We start from the raw sequence: 26,580 nt of genomic DNA, 5'->3' as shown, positions 1-26,580 counted from the left end.
CATTCACTTGGGGAGTTTTTTTTTCAAAATACAAAATTGAACCAAGATGGTAGCTCACATTTGGAATGGATGCATTTCACTATTTTTCAAAAGAAGCGTGTGTTTTGTAGTTTTGTAATGTGTTGCATGTTTTCACTTAATTTTCTGTGCTGGGCATATAAATGGTTTACATTTCAAGAATATCAGCACACAATGTTGTATGATGTGTAAATATTCCACACTCTTCCCCCCCGCCCCTCAAAAACCAAGTGTAAAAATGCATCTGTTGCGTAGGTGCCTTAAGTTCGTACATTTCTTTATTGTTATCGAACGTGGAAAGGTTTACAACTTTTTCTTTTCGGTAAATTGTAGAAGCTTCCGCTTAGCTTCCAAGTTTGACTTCTCTCCTTCAGGGATGGCAGACTTAACCACACATTTCAGAGCTTTCTCATCTGGGTGCAATAACAGCACTCCTAAGGTGCAGGTGAAAAGCTGGGCTCCATTTGCTCGTATCAGAACTGTAAAGTATAAATGTTTTGTTTAAAAGATGATGGTGTATATACTTCAAAGATCTCCGGTTTTAATCTTTTCGAGTGACGCGAGAAAACAAGTGTTTTCACCAATCCAAATGTTTTTATTAAAGTGAACTTGCATATATTTGTGTGTCTTGCATGGCCGTTCAAACTTTATCGACTGCCGGTTGGAGCAGTTTGGTTTGGGAAGCACCAAGGGGGTGTTCAGTGTTGTCCTGCAGACAAAGGCTTTGAGGGTCTCCTCCAAGCAGGGGGTAGCTCTGAGTGCACAAAGAAATACACTAAGCTTGTGCCAGAGCTCTGTATGCGCATAGGAGCACACGTGGATCTCTAGGATCAAGTAAGTATACATGAAATAAATGCTTCTAGAACACAATGTCATCCCCGCCCCTGCCTGATCCAGAGGGTTTGATAATTGTACCAATCACCACACGGCCCACAATTCCTTGCTTATGTTATGCAAGCAGACGGGGTGAGAAAGATTGTACAGCTGGCCTGTGGCTTAGCAGAACAACCACGCCCAAGAGCTACAGCATTCCCCTTTATTTGTAGTTATTATGTAAAGCAAGGGCAACGTGCGACTTCCGAACGGTCGGGCAGAATGGTTGCCCACGATCCACGGATTTATTTGGTGTCAGATCAGACATGCACAATTCTTACAAGTATGGCTCATTTGAAAGGGGTCAAAGGAAAGCCACCCAGCTTAGGCTGTTCGTGACAATCAGATGAACATTTCAGCCGCCCCCTCTGCTCTCCAGACCAGGAAATCATTGATCAAGTCACATGGTAAGAAACAGGGTGCCTTCCTGAAACTGCAACTCCCGTGACCTTTAGTGGAAAAGCCATCCAGTTTAGTTTTGCAGCTCGTTTTAAACTGAGGGTGCAAGATGCTACAAAATGCAGCAGTGACTTCTTTAAGGAACGCATCCACCTCCCTCCAGTACACTGTAGGCCCTCTGCTCTTGCTACTTGGGCTTTGGCTCCACCTCCCTGGGAAGCCATTTTGAGGTGGTACTCCCTGCCCCCTTTGAAAGTTGCAAAGGTCCCCACAGCCTCAAAAGGTTTGTGGACCCCACTTGACACCCTAAAGGCAGTTGTGTACCTAGTCATAATGAACTATTGCAGGGGGTAGCCAAACTGTGGCTCTGCAGGTGTCCATGGACTACAATTCCCACGATCCTTTGCCAGTGCTGGCAGAGGCTCATGGGAATTATAGTCCATGGACATCTGGAGAGCCACATCTTGGTCATCCCTGGACTACTGTAACTACAGCTAGGTTACAGAAACTGAGCTGAATTAATTTCATAGCTCTTTTCTTAATGCATATTGGAGAGTTTCTTTGGGATAGAGTTACACATACAGTGAATCCTCCCTCTCCAAGTAGATACTTAAAAAATGTATTTTGAGACAGTAGGTTAAAATCAAACTGAAGCTCATTCCTTCCCAGTTGAGCTACTCTTTACTAGTAAACACAACGCTTTTGAAACATTCTGATTCGTACAGTCTTGCATTACAATACATGACATTTGTGAAAATGCAAACATTCCACTGCTTATCGTTATCCCACCAAACCAAAAATCAGGTCCCCAAATCCATCCCCTTCCCTTTAAAGGTAATAAGATACCCTGATTTCTTCTACTTGGAGAAGCATGTACATATAATGGAGGAAGAAGAAGAACTGGTTCATAAAATGGGTAGACGAATTTAGGCTAGAAATCAATCTAGAGCAGGTGTAGTCAACCTGTGGTCCTCCAGATGTTCATGGGCTACAATTTCCATGAGCCCCTGCCAGCGTTTGCTGGCAGGGGCTCATGGGAACTGTAGTCCGTGAACATCTGGAGGACCACAGGTTGACTACACCTGATCTAGAGCAATGAATAAGCACAAATCTTAAAACAGGAACCGGCAAGGGGGACTGGCCAGGAAGAAGAGGCTCTAAAAGTCACCAGACTTCAATTTCACACCAGCAGCAAAGACATTTTCTTCTGAGAAAAAGAGGATTATTTGCTCTTGCTTTAACACCTGGCAGGAGGACGAAATGCATTCCTTAATTTTCCAAGGACAGGGTTTTGCTAGGCGAGCTTGTCCAGAAGATCTTGACTAGGGTTTGCAGCGTTGGACGAACCGTGGGTAGAGACACACGTCCCGGATGTGATGCCTGTTCAGAATCCAGGTGAGGAACCGTTCCAAGCCCAAACCGTAGCCTCCATGAGGGCAGGTGCCAAACTTCCGCTGCAAGGCCAAAGAGAGAAAAACCTTTACCAGAGACAGCAAGACCGGAAGGGCGGAAAGCTCAGCCTGTCTTGTGGCCTGATCCCAAGAGCACACACGGTAACAAGTCCGAGACCGAGATGAATCTTGACAGGGACTGCACAATTTTTTTTTCACCCAGAAAACACAGCAGAATAGCTCAGAGAAATCAGCTGAGGAGGCAAGGCCAAAACACCAATCACACAGCAAAGAAGGAAAGAAGGGTTGGTTCTTAGATGCCGCTTTTCTCTACCCAAAGGAGTCTCAAAGCCTTCCCTTTCCTCTCCCCACAACAGACACCCTGTGAGGGAGGGGAGGCTGAGAGAGCCCTGATATTCCTGCTTGGTCAGAGCAGCTTTATCAGTGCTGTGGCGAGCCCAAGGTCACCCAGCTGGCTGCACGTGGGGGAGTGGGGAATCAAATCCGGCATGCCAGATTAGAAGTCCGCACTCCTAACCACTACACCAAGCTGGTTCTTGATGCAAGGGGTCCCCTCTAGTATGGGATTTTTCAGGCCACCAGAGATCCTTCATTATGGGCTTGTTGACTGGTTGAAGGACATCTCCCAGTTTGCAGCACTGGAACTGATCAGCAGCCTGAGCATTTGCAAGACTTCTTGCAAGCCGGGAGAACAATAATCTCATTTGGGCTTGGTGTCATTTTTCCAATCAGCTAGGCCGGCTCTAATGGATACAATGAAGAGAAGAGCTGGGATTTGGCACCCTGATATTTACTACCCGAAGGAGTCTCAAGGGTGGCTGACAATTGCCTACCCTTCCTCTCCTCACAACAGATACCCTAAGAGCCAGGTGGGGTTGAGAGAGCTCTGTGAGAACTGTGACTGGCCCAAGATCACCCAGCTGGCTGCATGCGGAGGAGGAGCGGGGAATCAAACCCTGCTCGCCAGATCAGCGACGGCTCCTCTTAATCATGACACCAAGATGCGGTCACAATTTCCATCCCTGCTTCAACCTCCCGCTCTTCGGTTAGATGCCAAGCATGCAAAGCCATCCGTGGCTTGTTACACCCCAGTTAAGATTTGTGGTTCGAGAGCACCTCTAAGCATGAATTGCACATTCCGTTGGTCTTGATCTGGCTTTTGCTTTCCAGTTTTGCGGTGTCTATACAACACCGAGCACACAAGGCCACCGACACGCGATTCTACGCACCTGGTCTGTGTACCAGTAGTAAGGCGTGGGGTCGATGCCTTCCCTCTTGTATCCAGCCAGCAGCTCTTCTCTGTCCCAAATACGCATCGAGCCTCCGACGATCTCGCCCACGTTGGGCATCAAGACGTCAACCTGAGAGAGGCAAGATGGAAAAAGGGTCACAGGTTCGCTGAGAGTTAATGCAGTCCAGGGAACGCTGTGCCAGGTCATAAAACCCTGCACAGCTGAAGCATCAGATGCAATTGATGTGGCTCAAAGATTTTGGTATGAAAGGCCACGGTGGTTCGATAGTGGCAGTCTCATTGCGCTGCGAAGGCAAGTCGGAGACTGCCGAACGGTTTCATGGACAGATGTGAATGTTTTCCCCTTCCCACAATAGTTTGCAAGCAGATGGGGTGACAGAACATATTCAGTGGGCAACCCTGCCTATGAATGGCAGCAGAGGCTCTGGCCAACAGAAGTGCTTCTAATCAGAGTTACTGTTTGCAGCATCCATCATTCTGCATTACAGGAGCAAGGTCAAAGAAACAGAGTGGGAAGGGGCCATCTAGTCCCACCCCCTGCTCAAGTCAGGATCAGCCTCAAGCATCCAGGATAAGGACCTGTCCAGCCACTGCCAGTGAGGGGGAGCCCACTACCTCCTTAGGCAGCCCATTCCACTGCTCAACTACTCCAACGGTGAATTTCCGCCCCCTGATATTTAGCTGGTACCATTCTACATGTAGTTTAAAGCCATTATTGCAGGTCCTCTCCTCTGCTGCCAACAGGAATGGCTCCCTGTCCTCCTCCAAGTGACAACCGCCCTGAGCTTCCGGGGAGGGCGGCATATAAATATAATAAATTAATAAATAATAAATCTTTCAAATCCTTCCAAGAGAGCCATCCTGTCCCCTCTCAGCCGGCTATTCTCCAAGCTGAACAATTCCCAAGTCCCTCAGCCTTTCCTCTTAGGCCCCCAACATCATCCTTGTTGCTCTTCTCTGCACCCTCTAAGTTTTGTCTACATTGTTTATGAAGTGAAGCTTCCACAACCGCACTCCAGGTAGGGTAAAGAAACGAGGATTGTGTCACTAGGGCCCACAGAGGGATAACCTCAAGAACACTCAGCCAGTCGGCCTATTCAACAGAATTAGGCAGGAGAATTGTCAGTCGTCTCACTTCCCACTAGAGCAGGGGTAGTCAAACTGCGGCCCTCCAGATGTCCATGGACCACAATTCCCAGAAGCCCCTGCCAGCATTCGCTGGCAGGGGCTTCTGGGAATTGTAGTCCATGGACATCTGGAGGGCCGCGGTTTGACTACCCCTGCACTAGAGGGACAGGTTGGGGCAACCAAATGCTCCCCACTTAAACAAAGCAAGACGGGGAATATCAGAGCCGACGTCTCCCCCTGGGGGCTACTGCTGCTACTTCTCTGGCATTCTGCACACAGGGGAGCACCCTGTGATACAAGGACTTGCCGTTCAAAAGCCAGCCCAGTCTACCCACCTCCTCTTTCTGCAAGATGGGTGGGCGGGCTCCCGTCCATAAAAGGAGGAGGAATCAAGCGCCGTGTGCATAAACTGACCCTTGAAGGGAAGCCCTAAAGCCCCTTGCTCATCTCAAGACACAGCTTAACTTGAGTCACAGAACGTTCCGAATGTCTAAATCATAGAACCATAGAGTTGGAAGGGGCCATGCAGGCCATCTAGTCCAACCCCCTGCTCAACGCAGGATCAGCCCTAAGCATCCTAAAGCCTAAGCATCCTAAATCCGGCAGCTTGCCGGGTTCCAGACTGTGGCTCAGCCAAGCCCACCTAGCCAGTTCCCAGACTCCACAGTCCTGCATATTTACAAGACTAGAAAGCTTATTATTAGAGACACAGACAAAAAGAAATTCCTTCAGAGCTGCTTGCATGCCGCATGCATTGCTCGCGAGGGGTACAAACGGACCGATTCGGTCAGGCGGGAATCCTCCGGGCAGCGCTGCATGTAGAAGGACTTGATATTGGCAGGAAATCGGCACAACAGGATTGGCTCGTTGATGGTGTCCGTCATGCGTCTCTCCGGGGCTTCCGGGATGTCCTGCCATGGAGAACAAGGCTTATGAACTCACCTGGTGTCAACTCCTGGCAGGCCACGCCCCCCTCCCCCTTCAAGTCCTTTCTGAAAGCCAAGTAACCCTGGGAGGTAATCTGCAGAGGCAGCCACGTTTGGCTTCTGCTCTTCGGGATCTGGGCATATAGCAAACGATGGCCTTTTTCTCTGGCTGCAGTCCCAAGCTGCCATATGCTCCCCAGAACCCCAAAAACTCCCAAGTGGGAGGGCAAGGCAGCAAGAGAAGAACTAAGCCAGACTGAAAACCAGTTCTGGAAATGCCAAAAGAGATCAGCACACCTGGTCCCCGGCAGGGATATTGTTTACTTTCAGAAATTTCTCTCCTGCCTTCCTGGCATGCAAGAATCAAACCAGCAGCTGCTCCAGGTGCAGGCATGAGTGTAAGATTTAGGCCACAGATACAGTCCTGGGAGGGGACGTATTTCAACCTTCTTCCACCTATGCTGCTTTAACATCTTGTCCCCCCCATGCTGTAAACTGCATCACAGGCCAGCAACAGAAACCAACCAATGCTGAACTGTCTTGGGGCAGTCAAACTGCGGCCCTCCAGATGTCCATGGACTACAGTTCCCATGAGCCCCTGCCAGCCTGCCAGCGGCAGGGGCTCATGGGAACTGTAGTCCATGGACATCTGGAGGGCCGCAGTTTGACTACGCCAGGAGCAGCCAGCTGCCAGCAGGGACTTACTTCTCCAAATTCATAGTAGGTTCCGTCTTCCTTCTTCACGTCGTGTTCTTTCAGCCACACAATGGCATCTGCGTAGTCGATTCGTTTGAACGGCCGCTTGGGGGGCTGAAACTCCTGCATTAAGAGAGATGGGGGGTAGGCTGATAAGGCCGGGACCTTTTCACGTTGGTTATCTGCCTGGGGTTCAATGCCATTGGGAAGCAACAGGCCACCCCCCAGCTCCCCACAGCATCTGGGTTCATCCTGGTTTCCCCAAACTTTTCTCCATTCATTTTCCCAACCCACTTTTAGGGAAATTGACAGCAAAATCTGGGCACCTGCTGCTGGGTGGGCAGGAGAGCTGGGGTTTCCCAGGACCAACTGCAGGGCAGCCGTTCTCCCCTCGGCAACCATCCCCCCGGACACAGGGGGCTTTTAAAAAAACGGCAATGGAGTATCATTCTAACAATCTGTATGCTGCAGCTTTCAGTCTTAGAAAAAATTGCAGCTTCCATTTAAAAAAAAGGCTCTGGCCCCTTTTGTTATAGAGATATAAGGGGAAAGGTGTTAGATGTCCTTAAATAAACAACTAAAGCTGGGGATTTGAGCAAACCGACACACAGATTGTTGTAACATGTAAGTCTTTTGACTCCCCCCACCCCAAAGAACACACACAGAAAAGTCACTGGGGAATGGGGAGGGGATGGGAAAATGTGGACTGCCCTGCCTCGAAGTCCAATGATGAACAGGGGATATTGATTCAAGTCATGAAATTGCACAGAACGACTGAGCAGCCTTCGAGGAGCTAGAGCAACTTTCTCAACCAGGGTTTCGTGTAACCCTGGGGTTTCTTGATAGCCTTGGAAGGGTTTCCCGAATAGCTCCAAGAGCATTGGGATGGCAAAAAGTTGTCAAAGCTCTCCCCATCATCAAAACCCAAATTCTGAACAGAAGGATGGTCGGAGGCAACATTGCTTCTTGGTGGAGCCCTTAGACACGTTAGCTTAGGAAATTCACCTTTCTCTGTGCCCGGAGACCCGGCTTGGTCCCGAGGAGACACAAGTCCAGGCCAGCTTTGATAAGATGGGGAGGCGGGATGGAGCAAAAGGGAAGAGACCAAGAAAACCTCTGACTTTCCCTTGCTGCTGCTTACCGGGTGGAGCTCGTACACCAAGGCGGACACGGGCGATTTCAAGACTCGATCAACCACGTCACAGACCAGGTCCTCCAACCGGTTCAGGAGGTCTTCGTAAGTCATGAAAGGGCATTCAGCTTCAATGTGCGTGTATCTGCAGAGCAAAGCAGAGGCCTTCTGAATCACGCAGAATGAGAACGCTGTAGATCACGCCAAAACTCTCCCCGCTGGGAATAAGATGGTGCGGCAGGAAAATCAATGGAAGACACTAGGTCTATTATGAGAGCCTCTTGTGGCGCAGGGTGGTAAGGCAGCAGAAATGCTGTCTGAAGCTGTCTGCCCATGAGGCTGGGAGTTCAATCCCAGCAGCCGGCTCAAGGTTGACTCAGCCTTCCATCCTTCCGAGGTCGGTAAAATGAGTACCCAGCTTGCTGGGGGGTAAACGGTAATGACTGGGGAAGGCACTGGCAAACCACCCCGTATTGAGTCTGCCAAGAAAACGCTAGAGGGCGTCACCCCAAGGGTCAGACATGACCTGGTGCTTGCACAGGGGATACCTTTACCAGGTCTACATTGCTTTGTATCAGACCAAACGGTTTGGATCGAATGACGAGAGAGTGTCAGTATTTATTTATTTATTTATTTATTATATTCATATCAGCCCAGGGTTGGCAAGGCCTGGATTTGAATCCCTCCATGGAAGGTCACCAGGTGACCCTGGCCCAGTCCCTGGCCTTAAAGAAGCCCGCCTGGCCTCAACCAGGGCCAGAGCCTTCTCTGTCCTGGCCCCCACCTGGTGGAACGAGTTCCCGGAAGAGATCGGGGCCCTGACGGAGCTTAAACAGTTCCGCAGGGCCTGCAAAAGGGGAGCTCTTCCGCCAGGCATTTGGTTGAGACCGAGCGAAACCAGCACCATCCACTGGGTCCCTGCTCACTCCCTCCTGAAAAAATCCACCCATATGTTCTGCTCTGGGCCTGTTCATATTGCTATAGTTTGCACCTGTGTTACAGTCTAATGTTCATATTCTTTAGGGTCTATGAAAACTGTTATGAAAACTAAGTTCTACGTATCGTTTGTATCGTTTCTATGTATCGTTTCGACGTTTTATGTGAACCGCCCTGAGCCTCAGGAGTGGGCGGTATATAAATATAAATAAATAAATGTAGTCTGGCGGCCCTAGTCTTCCACGCTCAGTGCCACAGTGACAGGACAAGGCACCGAGGCTGAATCTAGAACAGGGGTAGTCAAACTGCGGCCTTCCAGATGTCCATGGAATACAAATGCTGGCAGGGGCTCCTGGGAATTGTAGTCCATGGACATCTGGAGGGCCGCAGTTTGACTACCCCTGATCTAGAAGGAGGCAAGGCTAGGCCTCAGCCAGGGGAAAGTCAGGACCAGGATTCCAATTGCATCTTATCTCCTGCTAGCTGGTTCATCTCTACTTATGCAAGTGTGTTCTTACTCAGCCAGATGCCTGCGGGTACGAGACTGCTCTGCTCGGTACGACTGAGCGATGCAAAACGTGTCTCCCAAGGCCGGGATGCAGGTCTCCAGGTAAAGCTGGGACGACTGCGTCAAATACGCCTCTTCGCCGAAATAGTCCAGTTTGAAGAGAGTCGAGCCTCCCTCGACCTGTGTCTGGACCAGTGTCGGTGGAGTGACCTGTAAAAAAAATAAAATAAACGGCCATCACAGGTTTAGCGTCCAAGCCAGTCTCTACACAACCGATGCAGGAAGGGTCGCCTCGCAACACAAGCGAATGATAACTGCTAGTGAAAATTCCAATTCTCATCATGCTTCTAGCCCTCATGGCTGAAGACGAGATAGGGGATATATTTCAGTCTGGCTCTTATGAATTTGCAGGATTCCGTTATAGCAGGGGTAGGCGAGCTGTGGCCCTCCAGATGCCCATGGACTACAATTTCCATGAGCCCCTGCCAGCATTGTAGTCCATGGGCATCTGGTTATAGGCTCTGGTTTTCGCTGGTGGCGCATGATCCAATACTGCAAATTTCTGCAACCAGATACCTAGCCATTAAGGTATCAGATAAGAAGCTCAGAAATTATGCGTACAAACAGCTGGAGAAAGCAACTAATACTTGTTAAAGCTGTTCCTTGGCCACAGATAAAAACAGGGCTGCCACGGGATTTTAAAAACCATTTCCCAAAGATGGAAGGTGCATTTGAGGGCACCGCCCAAAAAGGTTCAATGCACAGCACGGCCAATGCGCCGCAAGGGGGGTCAGCATGTTTATGCAGAGCATGACTGAGCAGAAAATGCCATGGACTACAATTCCCATGAGCCCCTGCCAGCATTTGCTGGCAGGGGCTCATGGGAATTGTAGTCCATGAACATCTGGAGGACCGCAGGTTGACTGCTTTAATAGACACCAAATCCATTTCTTTAAAAAGTCGAGGACGAGCAAGCTTTGGGGTTGCAGACACACACACAGACTTACTTCGTAATAGCCGCGGTCGAAGAAGTGGTCCCGGAAGCACTGGACGACCGTGGAGCGCACCTTCAAGATTTTGGTCAGGGTGTCCCCTCGAATCATCATGTGCCGGTTGTTCAGCTGCACGTCCACGTCCGACTCTTCGTTGACCAAGTTATCGACTCCCCCCGCCGGAGCCAGGCCGACGAGCTCCCAGTAGTCGCAGGACAACTCGTGGCCCCCGGGAGCCTGTGGGGGTTGCAGCGGGGTGAGGGCACGGACTCAAGAACTCCCCAGTGGACAAACCCTGCCGGGAACTCCCAAATATTGGCCATGACGGTCCAGTGAGCCAGCTCTCCAAGGCAGGGGTAGTCAACCTGTGGTCCTCCAGATGTTCATTGACTACAATTCCCACGAGCTCCTGCCAGCATTTGGACCTGGCAGGGGCTCATGGGAATTGTAGTCCATGGACATCTGGAGGACCACAGGTTGACTACCCCTGCTCCAAGGTACCCGGAGGGGTTGGGATATACCTTTCTCTGCCTGAGAGCCTTACTTATTTACATCAGCCTTCCTCAACTTTTTTACCACTGAGAAACTCCTAAAACGTTCTTCAGGCTTGGAGAAACCTCAGAAATAGAACGATCATGATGAATATGGTTGGGAAGCAGAGCTGTGGACACGCCCACCCGGGGCTGCTTCCTTTCCCACCCCCTTCCAGGCCCCTAACTGGCCATTTTGTTTTTTTGTTTATGGTTATATCTCCTGTTGTTTAACACATTTTAAAAATATATTACAGATTAAGTAACTCCCACCCATTTGGGAAACCCTTCCAGGGCCACCAAGAAACCTCAAGATCATGAAACATGGTTGGAAGAGACCTTCAAGGTCATCTAGTGCAACCCACTGCAGAATGCAGGAAATTCACAACTACTACTAAACCCACAACTTTCCCCTAACTCAGAAAGCCTGAGTTACCTCCTTTAAACCCCACCTTTCTCCACTAACAGGGACAGCAAAGTGGCTAACAATTAAAAACAGAACATCAGACATTCGTCATAAAGTCAACTAAACCCACATATTTTTAAAGCAAAAGTGAAGTTTTAAAGTTCTAAAGCAGTTAAGAAACACCCCTGAAGGAATACCACCTGAAACAAAGAGGTCTTCACTTGCTAACAGAAGACGGGTGTGGGAAGGGCTAGAAAATTATTTCTGCGGAGGGAGTTGTACAGTTTTGGTGCCATGACTGAGAAGGCCATCTCCCAGGTTGCCTCCAACCTAAGTCTGAAGGTCACCCCTCCAACCCAAAACCTTCTGCATGCAAAGCCTTCTGCTACAGTCCCTCTCATGAAACAACCTTATACAGAATCAGAGTAACGGACCATCCCATCAGTACTGTCTACTCCAGGGGTGGGCAAACTGTGGCCCTCCAGATGTCCACGGACTACAATTCCCATGAGCCCCGCTGGCAGGGGCTCATGGGAATTGTAGTCCGTGGACATCTGGAGGGCCACAGTCTGCCCACCCCTGGTTTACTGAGACTCGCAGCACTTTCCTCGGGTCTTCTGGAGAGATCTTTCCCATCACCTGCTGCCAGATCTTCTAACTGGAGATGCTGGGGATTGAGTCCAGGACCTTTGGCATGCCAAACAGAGGCTCTAACCCTGAGCCATCACCCTCTGCTGAAATAAGCCCAGAGTGTTTTGGGTGTCGTCTCTGTACTGGGGCACCTGCAAAAGCCTTCATGGGGAAAGGGAGCTTCAATGTGGACTGCAATCTTTCCCACTGGGCCCAAATTTATGTCGTAGGGTTGCAGAGAACGCCTCCCGTCACCATCCTAACTGTACTGAGGGCTTCTAAGGAAGCCTGCAGGGGGAAAACCTCTTCCCTCTCCCAGCACTTTGCCTTTTTGCCTTTTGCAAGAATAGCCGTTGAATTCTGTAAGGTTCAACAGGTGACTCAAAATCCCTTTCCGGTTGGTTCCATTAATAGCAAAAGTAGGATTCTGCTATTCCCAGATGCCTTTTTCTGCAGCCAACCAGAAAACCATCTCGACAGACCATTCATCAGAATCAAGACCTTAAAAGCGGGCGATGTAAAATGATACGCTCGATCCCCAGTCTAAAACCATGACGCAGGTGTATTATTACTAAGCTCAGGCTCACTCCTGAAGAGGCCTGGCAGTTATTCATGCAAATATTCCTTCCCTGTGTGTCCCAACATCTCCCCCTGCTGGCTTCCATCAGCACACAGTCCCCGAACTACAGAAAATGATTTTGTTTTAAAAGCTTCGGTGGAAAAGCACGCAGGCGAGCCTTTCTCAACTTTTTTACTGTTGAGAAACCCCTGAAGTGGAACAATGGTGTAGAACAGGGGTAGTCAACCTGTGGTCCTCCAGATGTTCATGGACTACAATTCCCATGAGCCCCTGCCAGCAAACGCTGGCAGGGGCTCATGGGAATTGTAGTCCATGGAGATCTGGAGGACCACAGGTTGACTACCCCTGGTGTAAATTATAGTGGGAAAGCCCGCCTGGGGCCCCTCCCATCCCACCTTTCACAGCACCATCATTGGCCATTTTGGGGGGGTCAGCATGACCATACACGTCCTTGCATCGTAAATACAAAATTAATTCCCTCCCACCCATTTGGGAAACCCTTCCATGGCCATCAAAACCAGGGTTTCACAAAACCCTGGTTGAGAAAGACTGACCCAGACTAATCAGTGGAATTTAAGAATAAAGTTGATGGTTTGCAATGAGAAAAGCGAAGAGCCTGTGCTTGAGGAGAGAATATCTTCAGAACCGTTGTTTATTTCTGAAAAGCATCCTTCGAGGGGAGTTAAAAACCAGCCTTCCAACTAAATTACTTAAGGGAGTGGTGGGGCAGGGGGGAGAAACAGAGCACCCAGAGGATTCAGACGTTCAGGAGGTGAAGCCCAAGGGTGCACCCACCTTTCTCACCTTCAATGTACTCCATTTTGTTTGGATAGGGAGCAGAAGGGTGGGGCGGACAAATGTTCTCCCACAGTCTGGAAATATGGTCACCAAACCAAATGTTAACCCCGTGGCGGCCCACAGCAAGAAACAGTCCCCGCAAGGGCCACACCTCTGCTCACCTGCTTGCCTTGAGGGACCAGGCTGAGTGTTCCGTAGACCGCAATGGTGCTCTCGGTGGAGAGGAGGACCCCGTTGTAACACTGGCACTAGGAGGGACAGAGAGAAGACCGCTCAGCTGGGGAGGGCGTGGTCCAAGGTTTCATTTTGGATTTGGGGTGGGGGCAAGAACACTCTTACTTCTTCTCAAACAGCTGACCCTCTTCATTCTCCTGCCCAAGGGTGTAAAGTAAAGGTAAAGGTATCCCCTGTGCAAGCACCGGGTCATGTCTGACCCTTGGGGTGACGCCCTCTAGCGTTTTCTTGGCAGACTCAATACAGGGTGGTTTGCCAGTGCCTTCCCCAGTCATCACCGTTTACCCCCCAGCAAGCAAGCTGGGTACTCATTTTACCGACCTCGGAAGGATGGAAGGCTGAGTCAACCTTGAGCCGGCTGCTGGGATTGAACTCCCAACCTCACGGGCAGACAGATTCAGACAGCATGTCGCTGCCTTACCACTCTGCGCCACAAGAGGCTCTGCCCAGGGGTGCACAGGCAGGTATTTACAAGGTGTCGACCCAGCCCAGCCATTTCTGCTTGATTCCCTTTTTCTCCCTGACCTGGCTCTCCTTCCCTTCCCCCTCTCTGCATGAGCCAAACCTCTCATTGTGTCATCTCTGCGCCGCCCTGAAGAGCACCCCAAGGCAGAGACTTTAAGGATACGAAGAAGTGTTGGTTCTTGTATGCCGCTTTTCTCTACCCAAAGGAGTCACAAAGCGTCTTACAATTGCTTTCCCTTTCTTCTCCCCACAACAGACACCCTGTGAGGGAGGGGAGGCTGAGAGAGCCCTGATATTTCTGAAGAAGAGTTGGTTCTTATATGCCGCTTTTCTCTACCCGAAGGAGTCTCAAAGCGTCTTACATTTGCCTTCTCTTTCTTCTCCCCACAACAGACACCCTGTGAGGGAGGTGAGGCTGAGAGAGCCCTGATATTACTGAAGAAGTTTGTTCTTCTATGCCACTTTTCTCTACCCGAAGGAGTCTCAAAGCAGCTTACATTCGCCTTCCTTTCCTCTTCCCACAACAGACACCCTGTGAGGTGGGTGAGGCTGAGAGAGCCCTGAGATTACTGAAGAAGAAGAAGAGTTGGTTCTTATATGCCGCTTTTCTCTACCCGAAGGAGTCTCAAAGCGTCTTACATTTGCCTTTCCTTTCTTCTCCCCACAACAGACACCCTGTGAGGGAGGTGAGGCTGAGAGAGCCCTGATAGTGAGGCTGTCAAAAGGACCCAGAGATGCATTGAGCTTCACAGGGCAAGAGAAGTCACTTACCAGTTCATCCATCAAGACACACTGAAGAACGCCCGTGCCGTCCCTTAGCACAATAAACATCAGGTTTTTCCCTAGGCAACGTGAGAGAGGGGGAGAAAAATCAGCTCATTTTAAGCACCCAGCGTTCCTTTTCATCAGAGCCCCCCTTCCTTTCCTCTCCTGCACTTGCAGGGCCTGCTGGAATGCAAAGCAGAGGCTGGATGAATGCCAGTCAGCCTGCTGTCTCCCATGGGGCTCCTGACAAGACCCACGGGGCCCCGCTTTCCAGGAAAGACATACAAAAACAGAGACAAGCGGGAAGCACAGCACACACAAGCACAGCTATGCGGTTGCTAGGGGCCACTGTGGCAGGCAGCCGATTTACTCAGCAGGGAGACAGGAGGGAGGGGAATTACGATGATGTTCTCACGAACAAAAGGGAAAACATACAGGTCAACACTGTCCCTAGTTAATGCTGATCTCCACAGGGGGGGAAAGAGACACCGAAAGTCACTTTATCCCCTAAAACAGTGGTCCCCAACCCGCGGCCTGCGGCCCGTTGCCGGGCCGCAGCTCCCTCTCCCCGTCCCCCCCCCCCGCTGTAAAAACCTTCCCAGGCCACAAGCTTGCGGCCCAGGAAGCTTCTTACTGCGGGAGGGGGGGAGAGGGAATCAGGGCCGCGGCCGCGCATGGCACATGCTCGGACGAAATCGCGCATGCAGGCACTTTCGCGCATGCGTGCATGCGCGAAAGTGCCGCACATGCGCGATTTTGGCTGCGCATGGCGCATGCGTGCATGCGCAGGTGGGCAGTTGCCCTGCCCGTCTCCAGCCTCAAAAAGGTTGGGGACCACTGCCCTAAAAGAGACAGTATGGAGGTGTTCAAGGTTGGAAGCTGCCTTTATTTATTTATATTTTAACTTATATACTGCCGCTCTTAAAGGGTCATGGCGGTTTACAATAAAAGAACAACAACCCTTAAAATCCGCACACATAAAAAGATGGCAATTCATTAAAATTAACCCCCCCCCATCTCCTCCCCTGTCCAGCTTGCAGTCTGGGGCTCTTTCATGAGGAGCGAGGGTCCTGATCTCATTGGTTTTAGGGGATCTCCTGATGGTAACTTTGGGACCATGGCCTCAACTATATGCCTGGCGGAAGAGCTCCATCTTACAGGCCCTGCGGAAAGATGGTAACTCCGGCAGGGCCTTTAGCTCTTCTGGGAGCTCATTCCACCAGGTTGGGGCCAGGGCCGAAAAAGCCCTAGCCTTGGTTGATTCAGCCTTAGCCTGTCCGTAGCAGTGGAAAAGCGCCAAAGACCAGCAGCACCATAAAGACTAACCAAATTTGTGACAGGGGAGGAGCTGAAGAAGCGAGCAATGACTCACAAAAGCTCACACCCTGACACGTATTTTGTTAGTCTTTACGGTGAGGCCCAGACTCTAGCTCTTTTCTACTAGCATAGAGTTTTGTTTGGTATGTCAAGCCAGGCTTCGGGAGACACGGGTTCAAATCTCCCCCTCTGTCACAAGAGGCCTGTCACTGTCTCTCACCCTGGGAGCTAGGTCACGAGGGTGAAATGGAAGAACCACAAACCTCACCCTTGGAGCAAAAGTGGAATAAAGGTTTCTGAAGACGGGGTAGAATATAAACCCGATAATAAATGTTAAAAATTATAAGACAGGTAGAAAAGGGTCAGATCAAGCAAAGGCTGGATACACACTTTTCTTGGATGCTTTAGGATGCTTGGGGCTGATCCTGCGTTGAGCAGGGGGTTGGACTAGATGGCCTGTATGGCCCCTTCCAGCTCTATGATTCTATGTGAGATGTGAGGGAAATTAGGGCCATGTCTGTGTATGCTGTTTCAGTTTTTTGGTCTTAAATTTTATATTTTTATACAGTTCCTTTTATTCTATTTTACTGTTTGTAAATTTGTATTTTATATTTTGTAAAGGCCTATGGCTATATACAAATAAATGTATCTTATCTTATGTGAGATGTGGGCGACCCTTTTGAGGGCATTCAAAGGCAACACAATTCAAAATGGCGGCTTCTAAGCTTTGGCAGGCTTTTCCCATCTCACCCACCCCGCAGACACTCGGGAGAGCTCAGGAAGATGGGGAAAGAAGCCGGCTCACCTGTGGTTTACATTTCCTTCACTATTGTGGGGGCAAAAAGCTCTCCATTTTTTAGATGGATTTTTAATATCTTGCTCACCTTGTCTACGCAGTCGGTGGACCCAGCCGAAAACTTTCACTCTCTCCCCTCTGTGAGCCTCAAGGTCACGGATCTTTACCTGTTTGAACAAAATCCATAAACAGCAACTGAGGTTCTACAATCAAATGGATCCGGATATTTTGAATACCAACTAAAGAACAAACAAACAAAAAAAGACTTTTGCAAATGGTATTTGTCCTGCTGTGGTTTACAGTAGCCTTTTCTCCACTTTTTTACCACTGAGAAACCCCCGAAATATTCTTCAGGCATCGAGAAACCCCAGGAGTGGCGCAATCCATGCAGAATAGAGTGAGGAAACATAGCTGTGGACACGCCCACCTGGGGCCCCTCCCCTTCCCACCCCCCTCCAGGCCCATCACTGGCCATTTTAGAAGTGTGTGGGGGGGGAAAGGGGTGGGTCAACATAACCATATCTTATTATTTGTTTTATTTATTATTGTATTTCTATACCACTTCTCTTGAGCCTCTTGTGACGCAGAGTGGTAAGGCAGCAGACATGCAGTCTGAAGCTCTGCCCATGAGGCTGGGAGTTCAATCCCAGCAGCTGGCTCAAGGTTGACTCAGCCTTCCATCCTTCCGAGGTCGGTAAAATGAGTACCCAGCTTGCTGGGGGGTAAACGGTAATGACTGGGGAAGGCACTGGCAAACCACCCCGTATTGAGTCTGCCATGAAAACGCTAGAGGGCCTTACCCCAAGGGTCAGACATGACCCAGTTCTTGCACAGGGGTTACCTTTACCTTTTTTATACCACTGCTCCCAGAAACTGGCTCGCAGCGGTTCACAACAGTATCAATACAATTCACCCCAAACCAATAAAACACTATAAAAAGTCAAATAAAAATACACGTACAAGATGGCGGCATTTAAAAAATTGCTCTCCATATTCCAGGCATCGATCTTTACATGCATATAGCGGCTGGGGGATAGAGACAGGCCCCCTCAATAAATGTTTAACAAATTTTAATAATATATTAAAATTAACTAACTTCCACCCATCAGGGAAACCCTTCCAGGGCCGTCAAAGAACCCCCCCCCCTCCAGGGTTTCACAAAGTCATCTTCTGTTCAGGTAAAATAGAGCATACAAATGTAATGCGTAAAAGACGCCCCAAACAAACACTGAGAAACAGCTGCTCTTTTCTAAAGAAAGAAAACCCAACTCAGGTCAGGGCCCTTCACATTACCTGCTTCCTGATCCTTTAACAGGAGATGGCAGAGACCGCCACACAGACTGAGTCACAGCCCTCCCCTGTGTACACACAAAAGTCCAATGCAGATGCCTAAACTTTTGTGGACCCATTTGAAGCGTTAAAAAAGCCTGACTCACACAAGCAGGCTCTGGGAGACTGGGGTCCTTCTCAATGACAATTTTCTTTGCCTCCTCCAAGTTTTTTTCGCGGCGCAGCGCATCTTCTGCCTGATATTTTTGGGGGGAAACACATGGCGATTAGATCTGGCAATCCAGTAATGACATTGCAGGTGGCAATCCCAAACAATTCAAATTCATGGAAGCCTTGCTATCACGTTCTAGCATGGAGAACACCGCAGGAAATCTATACTACTGTGTGCAGCAGGGGTAGTCAAACTGCAGCCCTGCAGATGTCATGGACTACAATTCTCATGAGCCCCTGCCAGCAAATGCTGGCAGGGGCTCATGGGAATTGTAGTCCATGGACATCTGCAGGGCCGCAGTTTGACCACCCCTGGTGTGTAGCTTCCCGAAGCTGAAACTAGGATCCTATGTAATTTTTACATTATTTCATGTTCTGCTTCAAACTCGGCTGGCCAGGGCTGATTCTGCATTTGCTTCGTTTTTTCCGTTGTGGATCTTGCTGAATTCATATTGATCTGAACTCAGGTCTTTCTCTATCCCGCCCCCCCCCCAAATGGAAACAAAGTGTTCTGCATTTGATTGGGGAAGCTCAGAACAGGGAGAAGAGCCAAGCTCAGCAGGAGTCTCTTTCTTTCTTTTCTTGAATAAGGCGGTGAAGGGGAGAGGATTGGAGACAGCAGAGGAGAGGGAAATAACAAGAGACAAATCTCTGCTGAGAGAAGTTAGGTCTTCTGGAGCTTCTGCTGAGAGAAGTTAGGGCTTCTGGAGCGCAGTCACTTTAAGACAAGCCTTGCAACTAGGAACCAGGAAGACTTTGAACTGACTCCCTGGCCAATCAGGGAAGACTGCTTTGCTACCAGGCATGTAGTGAGTTAATTCGAAAAAAGCAAAAAACTGCACATTTATTCATGGCGGTTTTTGAAATATCGAGGCTTATATCCACTCCAGGATATTGCAGGGGGTAGGTACGGTCACCATGAATCAATCATGCATGTTGCAGAGGGAAAATTTAAAGCCCCCAAAATCAAAATGGAAATCGAATTCAGTGTAGACTGCAGGGATTTAGTCGATCTGGGAGTGGGTAAAAAGCCCCCTGCAGACGACACCCAGGTGAGAAGCCCCCACTTATGCTGGTGGATTGACTCTCTTCCCACCAGGCCCTGTGAGAGTGCCAAGTTTTTCCTGGCCAACATCAGGCTGCATTCACACATTCAATTTGAGGCCGCAGTGGGCAAATATGTGAACATGCATGTGTGAAAGAGCACTTCACAGCCCCAGAGGCAAAGCTCTGCTCATCCAAGCTGCCCCGGGAAAGTCTTTCTCTTTCACCATGACTCACGAAGGGAAAGAACGAGACAAATTCATTCCAACGTGTCTTGGAAGACAGCTCCGGAAGAGAGAGACAATCCTGACATGCATCAATCCCGTTTCCCAACCCACCTCTTTCTTTTCTCGGGCTTCTGTTTTCGACAGCTCTCTCTGCCACTGTTTTCTCACGTTCTTGAGCTGAGTCTTGGAAATCACGGCCCATCTCTGTGCAGAGGGAAACAGAAACAGCAATGACATTTTTTTCCCTCTTTTGCTTGCTGGTGAAACAGGACTTGGCACCGATCACAGAAGAATTCCGTTCTACTCACCTCGTTTTCTTTGCTTGAGTCCACGTAGATTGTAGGGAAAGGCTCCTTTCCCACACCTAGCAGTGCCTTCATTTCAGAAAGGGGAAGAGAGAGAGATATATGAATATTTGTTTTATTGAAAGGTAATGGATGCTTAAAGGTCAGAAGCTTCCTTACTGGCCTGTTATATAGAAGTTCTAGTGTTATGATCTGTGGGGCTAGATTCTCACAGTACCCTACTTTGTACATGGCATGCAACTCCAACAACCCTCAGGCACCACCGCCCATATAGACAAATGCAATGTGTGAACTTGGCCCTCCTGAACATTCCTGTAAACTGGAGTCCATTTCCCCAACGGCACAGTAGCTGCCATGCTGAGAGCTGTCTTGGTGTAGTGGTTAAATGCAGCAGTCTCTATTCTGGAGAACTGGCCTCGGTTCCCCAGTCCTCCACATGCAGCCAGCTGGGCAACCATGGGCCAGTCACAGCTCTTCCAGAGCTCTCTCAGCCTCTTTGTACCTAACAGGGTGTCTTTCGTGGGGGTGAAGGGGTGATTGGAAGACACTGAGATTCCTTTGGGCAAAGCAGGGTGCAAAAAGGCCACCTCTTGTTCCCCTTCTGAGTGGTCACCCCATTTGCACCTGACGTTTTTCTACAGAAGACATATCTAAGCATGGGTTGCATGAGACCACCATACAAATCAGGAAACAAGGCAACTGAGAGAGGACATGATGAACTTAGGCAGATTGTGAGTGGGTGGGCAGGAAGGGATGTGCCAGAGTTTGTCTCTTTTAGCCCTTCTTTGCATACCTAGGGAATTGCTAATCGCCACTGTGGGCTGGTAGGTGAATTTCCTCCAGGCCAGGCTGGATTCTTGGTGGACGGATCATTTGGCCATGAAATTGGGGTCACTGTGGGCAGACGGGTAGTTATGACTTCCTGCCTTGTGAAGGGGTTGGACTAGATGACACTAGAGGTCCCTTGCAACTCTCTGATTCTATGATAGAGGTTGATAAAACTATGCCTCGGGTAGAGAACTTTTACTCCCTCTTCCACAACACTAGACACGGGGGAACCCAGCATGGTTGATGGGCAATCGATTCAGGAAAGACAAAAGGAAACATTTACTTATCAGTGAATTCACGGGATACACTGCCAGGCGTAGCAATGGCCTCAAACATACATTGCTGTTAAAACGGGATTAAGTTCACGGAGGAAAAGTCAATCCATGGCTGTTAGGCATGAAAAGTAATAGGAATCTCAACAGAGGCAATAAACCCCTGAATACCAGTGCTAGAACCCTATAGCTTATCGTCCTTTTGAGTGATTTCTCCCGTTTGCTCTATAGAATTTGAGTTAGAGAGGGGTCAGCCTCCACATCCTGTTTGTTGGCCCTCACGGACAACTGGTTGTGTGAATCAGGATGCTGGATTAATCCAACCACTGCCCTGATCCAGAAGGGCTCTTCCTGTGTTCTTAAAACAGAATTAATGTCACAGCTCAAATTCAATGCTCTTTTATTGTTGGTTTACTCGACGGGGAAACCGGAAGCAACGAAGGCCGTACCTTCAATGCGGTTTTGAAAGGCTTCTCCTGTGTCCCATCGCCTGTGGCGTCGCATCCCTCTCGGTCTGAGACGTACATCTCTCCTGTAAAAGCACACAGAGTTATAGGCGCAGCCACAACACAACTCAAGTCAGACAAAACACACACGTACCCCGATTCTCTGGGTGGGTCACAAGTCATTGTTCAAGATTCGACATGTACAGACTGCTGCAGAGATGGGAATGTTGAGAAAGTTCCTCAGGAAGAAGAACGTGACATGTTGTTTTTTCTGTTCCAAATTTATAATTGTTATTATAAGTGTGAGGCCCTAAGAGAGACTGTCAGCAAGAACAAAAGATTTGGGGTATAGTTTCTTGCTTTTGTGCCCTCCATAGAATCATAATGTTAGAAGGGACCTCCTGGGTCATCTAGTCCAACCCCCTGCACTATGCAGGACACTCACAACCCCATTGCTCATTGTCTTTCTGAGTGCTTTCTCCCGTTTGCTCTATAGCAGGGGTAGTCAACCTGTGGTCCTCCAGATATTAATGGACTACAATTCCCATGAGCTCCTGCCAGCAAATGCTGGCAGGGGCTCATGGGAATTGTATTCCATGGACATCTGGAGGACCACAGGTTGACTACCCCTGCCCTATAGCATTTGAGTTAGGCGTTCGCTGTGTTTAGGTGGTTTTGGAAGAAGCCCATCACAGCTCAGGAGAAAGTGAAAGAGAAAGTGAAAGGAGAACCTTGCCCATCGGGTTACAGCAGTCAACCTGAGGTATATGTGTGTGTTTCAAAGGTCAAGAAAGAGATACCAACAGGTCTGGAGGGGGGGGGGAATCCCTTTAATAGAGGCTTAAAATGTGGAAATGGGTATCCAAATCTTTTCAGAGGTAGAGTAATAATATAATATCACCTGGGAAATAACCTGGCACCCTGTGAGGTAGGTGAGGCTGAGAGAGCTCTGAAAGAGAACAGCTGTGAGAACTGTGACTGACCCAAGGTCACCCAGCTGGCTGCATGTGGAGGAGCGGGGAATCAAACCAGTTCTCCATTTTCTAGGCCGCTGCTCTTAATCACTACACTGTGCTGAAGGAGAGGAGAGTGACGTATGCTGCTTTGGTTGCCAATGGGGAGGAAAAGAATACATACATTTCTGTTTGCATTTTAATGAAAAGGGGTGCCTAAAGCAAGAATCCAACACCTGCAGTGTTATTTATGGCAGGCCCCCTTCCTCTCAGGCTGGCACACTGTTCTTTCTACAACCAGTAGCACTGCTCCTTAGTCTAGGCTTGTGCCAAAGCCAGACCCTGTAAAATCCTCACAAGACACTACTGGGACTGACTCCATCTTGGATACCCCCCAATTCAGCTTGTCCTTCACTGCAGGTTAGAAATGACAGAAAATCTCCTGACTCATGCATTGCTCTCTTCCTTCTTCCCCATTCATTGTATTGATGATTTAGTGGCCTGGCAGAAACCTGTTCAGGCAAACTGACTCACACCTATAACTCAGGCTTGGCCCTTCTGCCAGGGAAATCACTTCCCCAATTTTAGCAGCTAGAGCTATGGAGACATGATGGCTCCCTTTTTTAGACCTATTAACTCCTTTGTCTAAGCCAGGGGTAGTCAAGCCACGGCCCTCCAGATGTCCATGGACTACAAGTCCCATGAGCCCCTTCCAGTGTTTGCTAGCAGGGGCTCATGGGATTGTAGTCCATGGACATCTGGAGGGCCGCAGTTTGACTACCCCTTGTCTAAGCCCATCAACACCCTTCTCCGGACTCAGCCAGGGCAGTGCCCAATTTCCTGCTCCATGGAAAATTCTATCACGTGCTCACATGGGTTACCATCACATAGCCCCCCTCCCCCAAAAAGTATATATCAGGGGTAGTCAAACTGCAGCCCTCCAGATGTCCATGGACTACAATTCCCATGAGCCCCTGCCAGCATTTGCTGGCAGGGGCTCATGGGAATTGTAGTCCATGGACATCTGGAGGGCCGCTGTTTGACTACTCCTGGTATATATCCAACTAGTGCTTTCTGATTCGGGACCCATTAGGAACACCCTTCACGCTGGTTTGTTGCTGCTCTCTGTCTCTCCACTCTTCAAGACCGGTAATGGTATCGAAACCTCTTTTCCCACTCTATTTTTCCCCTATACGACTGATTGCTAGTGTGCTAGATATGTTTTAGCCTACTTTATTCTTTTCCTTCCCATATTGTTGTTATTTTTACTATGTACCCGTTGCCTGCCTTGAGTTCTTGAGGGTGTAATCACCTTGCAAACATTGGCAAACGATCCATTTCGCTACATCAACACCTCTCGCTAAGCAAATTCCCCAAAGCTGAATCTACATGTGTCACAGGACACATGTGTAAGTGTGTTTCTGGTAACAGCAGTCTGCCAGGATCCATTTCATAATTGTTGGGGATTCAAACCTACTCTGTCACCTAGTCAATCTTCCCTTCTACTTTAGTTTGCTGTTGGTGGCTTTCTGTATGATTTAACACACCAGGAAGGCAACGCAGTCCCTTTAAACATCTCACATCTACCCATCTCACGGTCCAGCCACCCTTTAGCCTGCGGCCTACAACTTCTCCTCCAACTCAGCCCACCTAACTCAAGGAGAATCCAATGTGGTGTAGCGGTTAGGAGAGTTGGATTCTAATCTGGAGAACTGGGTTTGATTCCCATCTCTTCCACATGCAGTTAGCTGGGTGACCTTGGGCCGGTCAGTTCTGGAAGAGTTGTTCTCGCAGAGCAGTTCTTGGCCCCACCTAGCTCACAGGATGCCTGTTGTAAAGAGAGGAAAGGAAAGGTGTGTGTGAATAAAATAAACAAATAAACTTCTTTGGGACTCCTTCTGGAAGAGAAAAGCAGAATTTAAAAACCCAGCTCTTTTTAATCAATTATCCCCCCCCCCTTAAAATGCAGCCACGGACACACCCCTTCTTTGCAGGCTGGCAAGGGTCTACCATGCTGCTGTATCAGGCAAAGCTGACAGTAATAATTATCATTTTTTTTGCTGGTCACTTTGACTAAACTGATGGTGATAACCAGACACTTTCAATCCACTCCAGTGCCTGCAAGTACATTTTGACATTTCACACAGTAAAATCCACTAAAAATGCACCGAGTTATTTTAATGAATGAAGGCACCCTAACTCCTTAAGGAAACCCCCGGAAAGTCCCGCTCTGCATCGAACCTTTTGTTTCTTTTAAGAACCTCTTGCATCATTTCCCGGAACTGAACATCGATTGCAGGCAGCAAAAGGCAAGACCAAAATCATAACGCCTCTTTCTAATCCGGAGCGCCCAGAATCGAAGGGCAGGCCTGATTTTGAACCGCTGTGGGTTGAACCCCGATTGCTTTTGCTCCGTTTGCCAGCGTTTTTAAACACCCGGTGCATAACTGTGGCTCAGAAGACCCTCGCCAACCCATCCCTCGCAATGCAACAGAGGCCGGAGCGACCCAGATGCCCAAACCGGTCCCGAGAAAGCGCAGGGGGGAGAAGAGCCCCGCCACCCCCCACGCCCTCCCAGCCCCAGATCCGCAAGGAGGGCGAGATAAAGCCAGGCTAGGGATGCCAACCTCCAGGTGGGACCTGGGGTTCCCCCCCCCCCCGGGGTTGACAGCTCATCTCCAGGCGACGTCCGGAGATAATGGCTGCTTTGCAGGGTGGGCCCCACAGCATGGACCCCGCCGAGGGCCCTCCCCCCAAAGCCCCCTTACCCCCCGCAAGCTCACCCACGGCCAGCCCCTCCGCCTTCTCAATGAGCCCCGCAGACATGGCGGCGACCCAGGCTTGCTTCCCGGCGGCTGCACGGGAATGACGCCCGGTGGAGGCCGGATTGCATCAGGCGCACGCCGCCCGCCCTGCCGCAAAGCGAAGTGGTGCACGCAGGCCGGGGAGCCCGCCCTCGGCCGCGCCTCTCGCCGCAAAGGAGGAGGAGAGGAGGAGGAGGAGGAAGGCGGAGCGCCGCCTGCAAGCCCGGAACCGCTTTCCCTTCCAGCCTAGCCGGCTTTCTTCTCCAAGGCGCGCTACTTGGGGAATCCCTGGAGATCTAGGGAGAGGAGCCTTGGAGAGGGCGGATTTGGGGCCGGGGAGGGACCTCAGCAAAGCCCCAGGGGTAGTCAAACTGCGGCCCTCCAGATGTCCATGGACTGCAATTCCCATGAGCCCCTGCCAGCGAAGGCTGGCAGGGGCTCATGGGAATTGCAGTCCATGGACATCTGGAGGGCCGCGGTTTGACTACCCCTGCGCAATCTAGGAAAATGTCCCGCCCTGAAGTGGATCCAAGCTCGATGGGGCTGCACTTTGTTCATTGAGCATCCCGAATGAAACAGAAAGTCAAGCGGACTTGGCTTAATTGTATACAAAGAAGATATTGGCCATGCACGGAGTGCTGGTTCTTTTGCTGTGATTGTTTTCCCGGGCTCCTGTGTTCGTTCATTCATTCATTCATTCATTCATTCATTCATTCATTCATTCATTCGACTTATTGTCCGCCCCTCTCATAATAGGCTCCTGGCCGGTTACAACAGTCCGTTAAACCCCCATTAAAACCCATCCGGACATACATTAATACAGATTCATAACAACCTGTTCTACCTTCGAAGGTGCCCTCCACGGTTGCTGGCGAAAAGTCAGAGCCAGCGTGGTGTGGTGGTTAAGAGCGGCAGCCTCTAGGCTGGAGAACCGGGTTTGCTTCACCCCTCCTCCACATGCTGGGCGACCTTGGTTCAGTTTTATTTCTTGTACAGCAATTCTTGCAGAGCAGTTCTGTCAGAGCTCTCTTGGCCCTACCTACTTCACAGGAGGGAGAGAAAGAGGTTTGTAGGCCGCTTTGAGGCTCCTTCTGGTATTGAAAAGCGGGATATAAAAAAAACCAACAGTTCTTCTTAAGCTACCAGACCATGGCCACACAGCCTAGAAAGAAGAGCTGTCATCCTAGGGCCGCTCCAGCCTCCCCCTGGAGGTTGGCAACGATAGTCCTCCAGCCTCCCCATGCTCCGGCTGTTTGCACCGCCCCTTCTCCTTCCCCAGTAAGAGGCGGGATCAGCCGGGCTTGCTTTGCGGCAGGGCGGCCTGCCTGGGCCGGGACTTAGGGGGGAGTGGCCTGGGGGGCGTTTGCAACAGGGAAGGGAGAGCTGCTTATCCCCACTGGAGCTGGCT

At 49.8% G+C, this 26,580-nt stretch overlaps 1 protein-coding gene across 2 annotated transcripts; it reads right to left on the bottom strand.

The window, feature by feature from the left end:
* Positions 1-1,099: 1,099 nt before the first annotated feature.
* NARS1 (asparaginyl-tRNA synthetase 1) lies at positions 1,100-25,321 on the bottom strand. Of its 2 annotated transcripts, none has more exons than XM_077346882.1 (15): positions 25,152-25,321; positions 21,419-21,501; positions 19,873-19,938; positions 19,676-19,768; positions 18,230-18,319; positions 16,882-16,960; positions 14,687-14,757; positions 13,378-13,464; positions 10,288-10,509; positions 9,291-9,490; positions 7,846-7,981; positions 6,714-6,827; positions 5,862-5,993; positions 3,932-4,063; positions 1,100-2,744 (listed from the first exon to the last, which is right to left on the bottom strand). In XM_077346882.1, the coding sequence occupies exons 1-15, from the start codon at positions 25,192-25,194 to the stop codon at positions 2,613-2,615; spliced, it is 1,680 nt and encodes a 559-aa protein (XP_077202997.1). In that variant the 5' UTR covers positions 25,195-25,321; the 3' UTR covers positions 1,100-2,612. The 2 variants fall into 2 exon arrangements, with proteins under 2 accessions (XP_077202997.1, XP_077202996.1); XM_077346881.1 differs by having other exon boundaries at positions 25,137-25,315.
* Between the last annotated feature and the right edge of the window lie 1,259 nt (positions 25,322-26,580).

This window comes from Paroedura picta, chromosome 7, assembly GCF_049243985.1.
Source record: "Paroedura picta isolate Pp20150507F chromosome 7, Ppicta_v3.0, whole genome shotgun sequence".
In the NCBI taxonomy this organism is placed as follows: Eukaryota; Metazoa; Chordata; class Lepidosauria; order Squamata; family Gekkonidae; genus Paroedura; species Paroedura picta.
This window is presented reverse-complemented; position numbering and strand designations above follow the sequence as displayed.

What these genes read in the sequence shown, in the direction of transcription:
- NARS1 (XM_077346881.1), bottom strand. Translation starts at nt 25,194, where the DNA reads ATGTCTGCGGGGCTCATTGAGAAGGCGGAGGGGCTGGCCGTGGGTGAG. An exon ending in CGTGGGTGAGCTTGCGGGGG is followed by an intron (nt 21,502 to 25,136) that starts GTAAGGGGGCTT and finishes GTGCTTTTACAG; the next exon opens with GAGAGATGTACGTCTCAGAC. An exon ending in CCACCGACTGCGTAGACAAG is followed by an intron (nt 14,758 to 16,881) that starts GTGAGCAAGATA and finishes CACGTTGCCTAG; the next exon opens with GGAAAAACCTGATGTTTATT.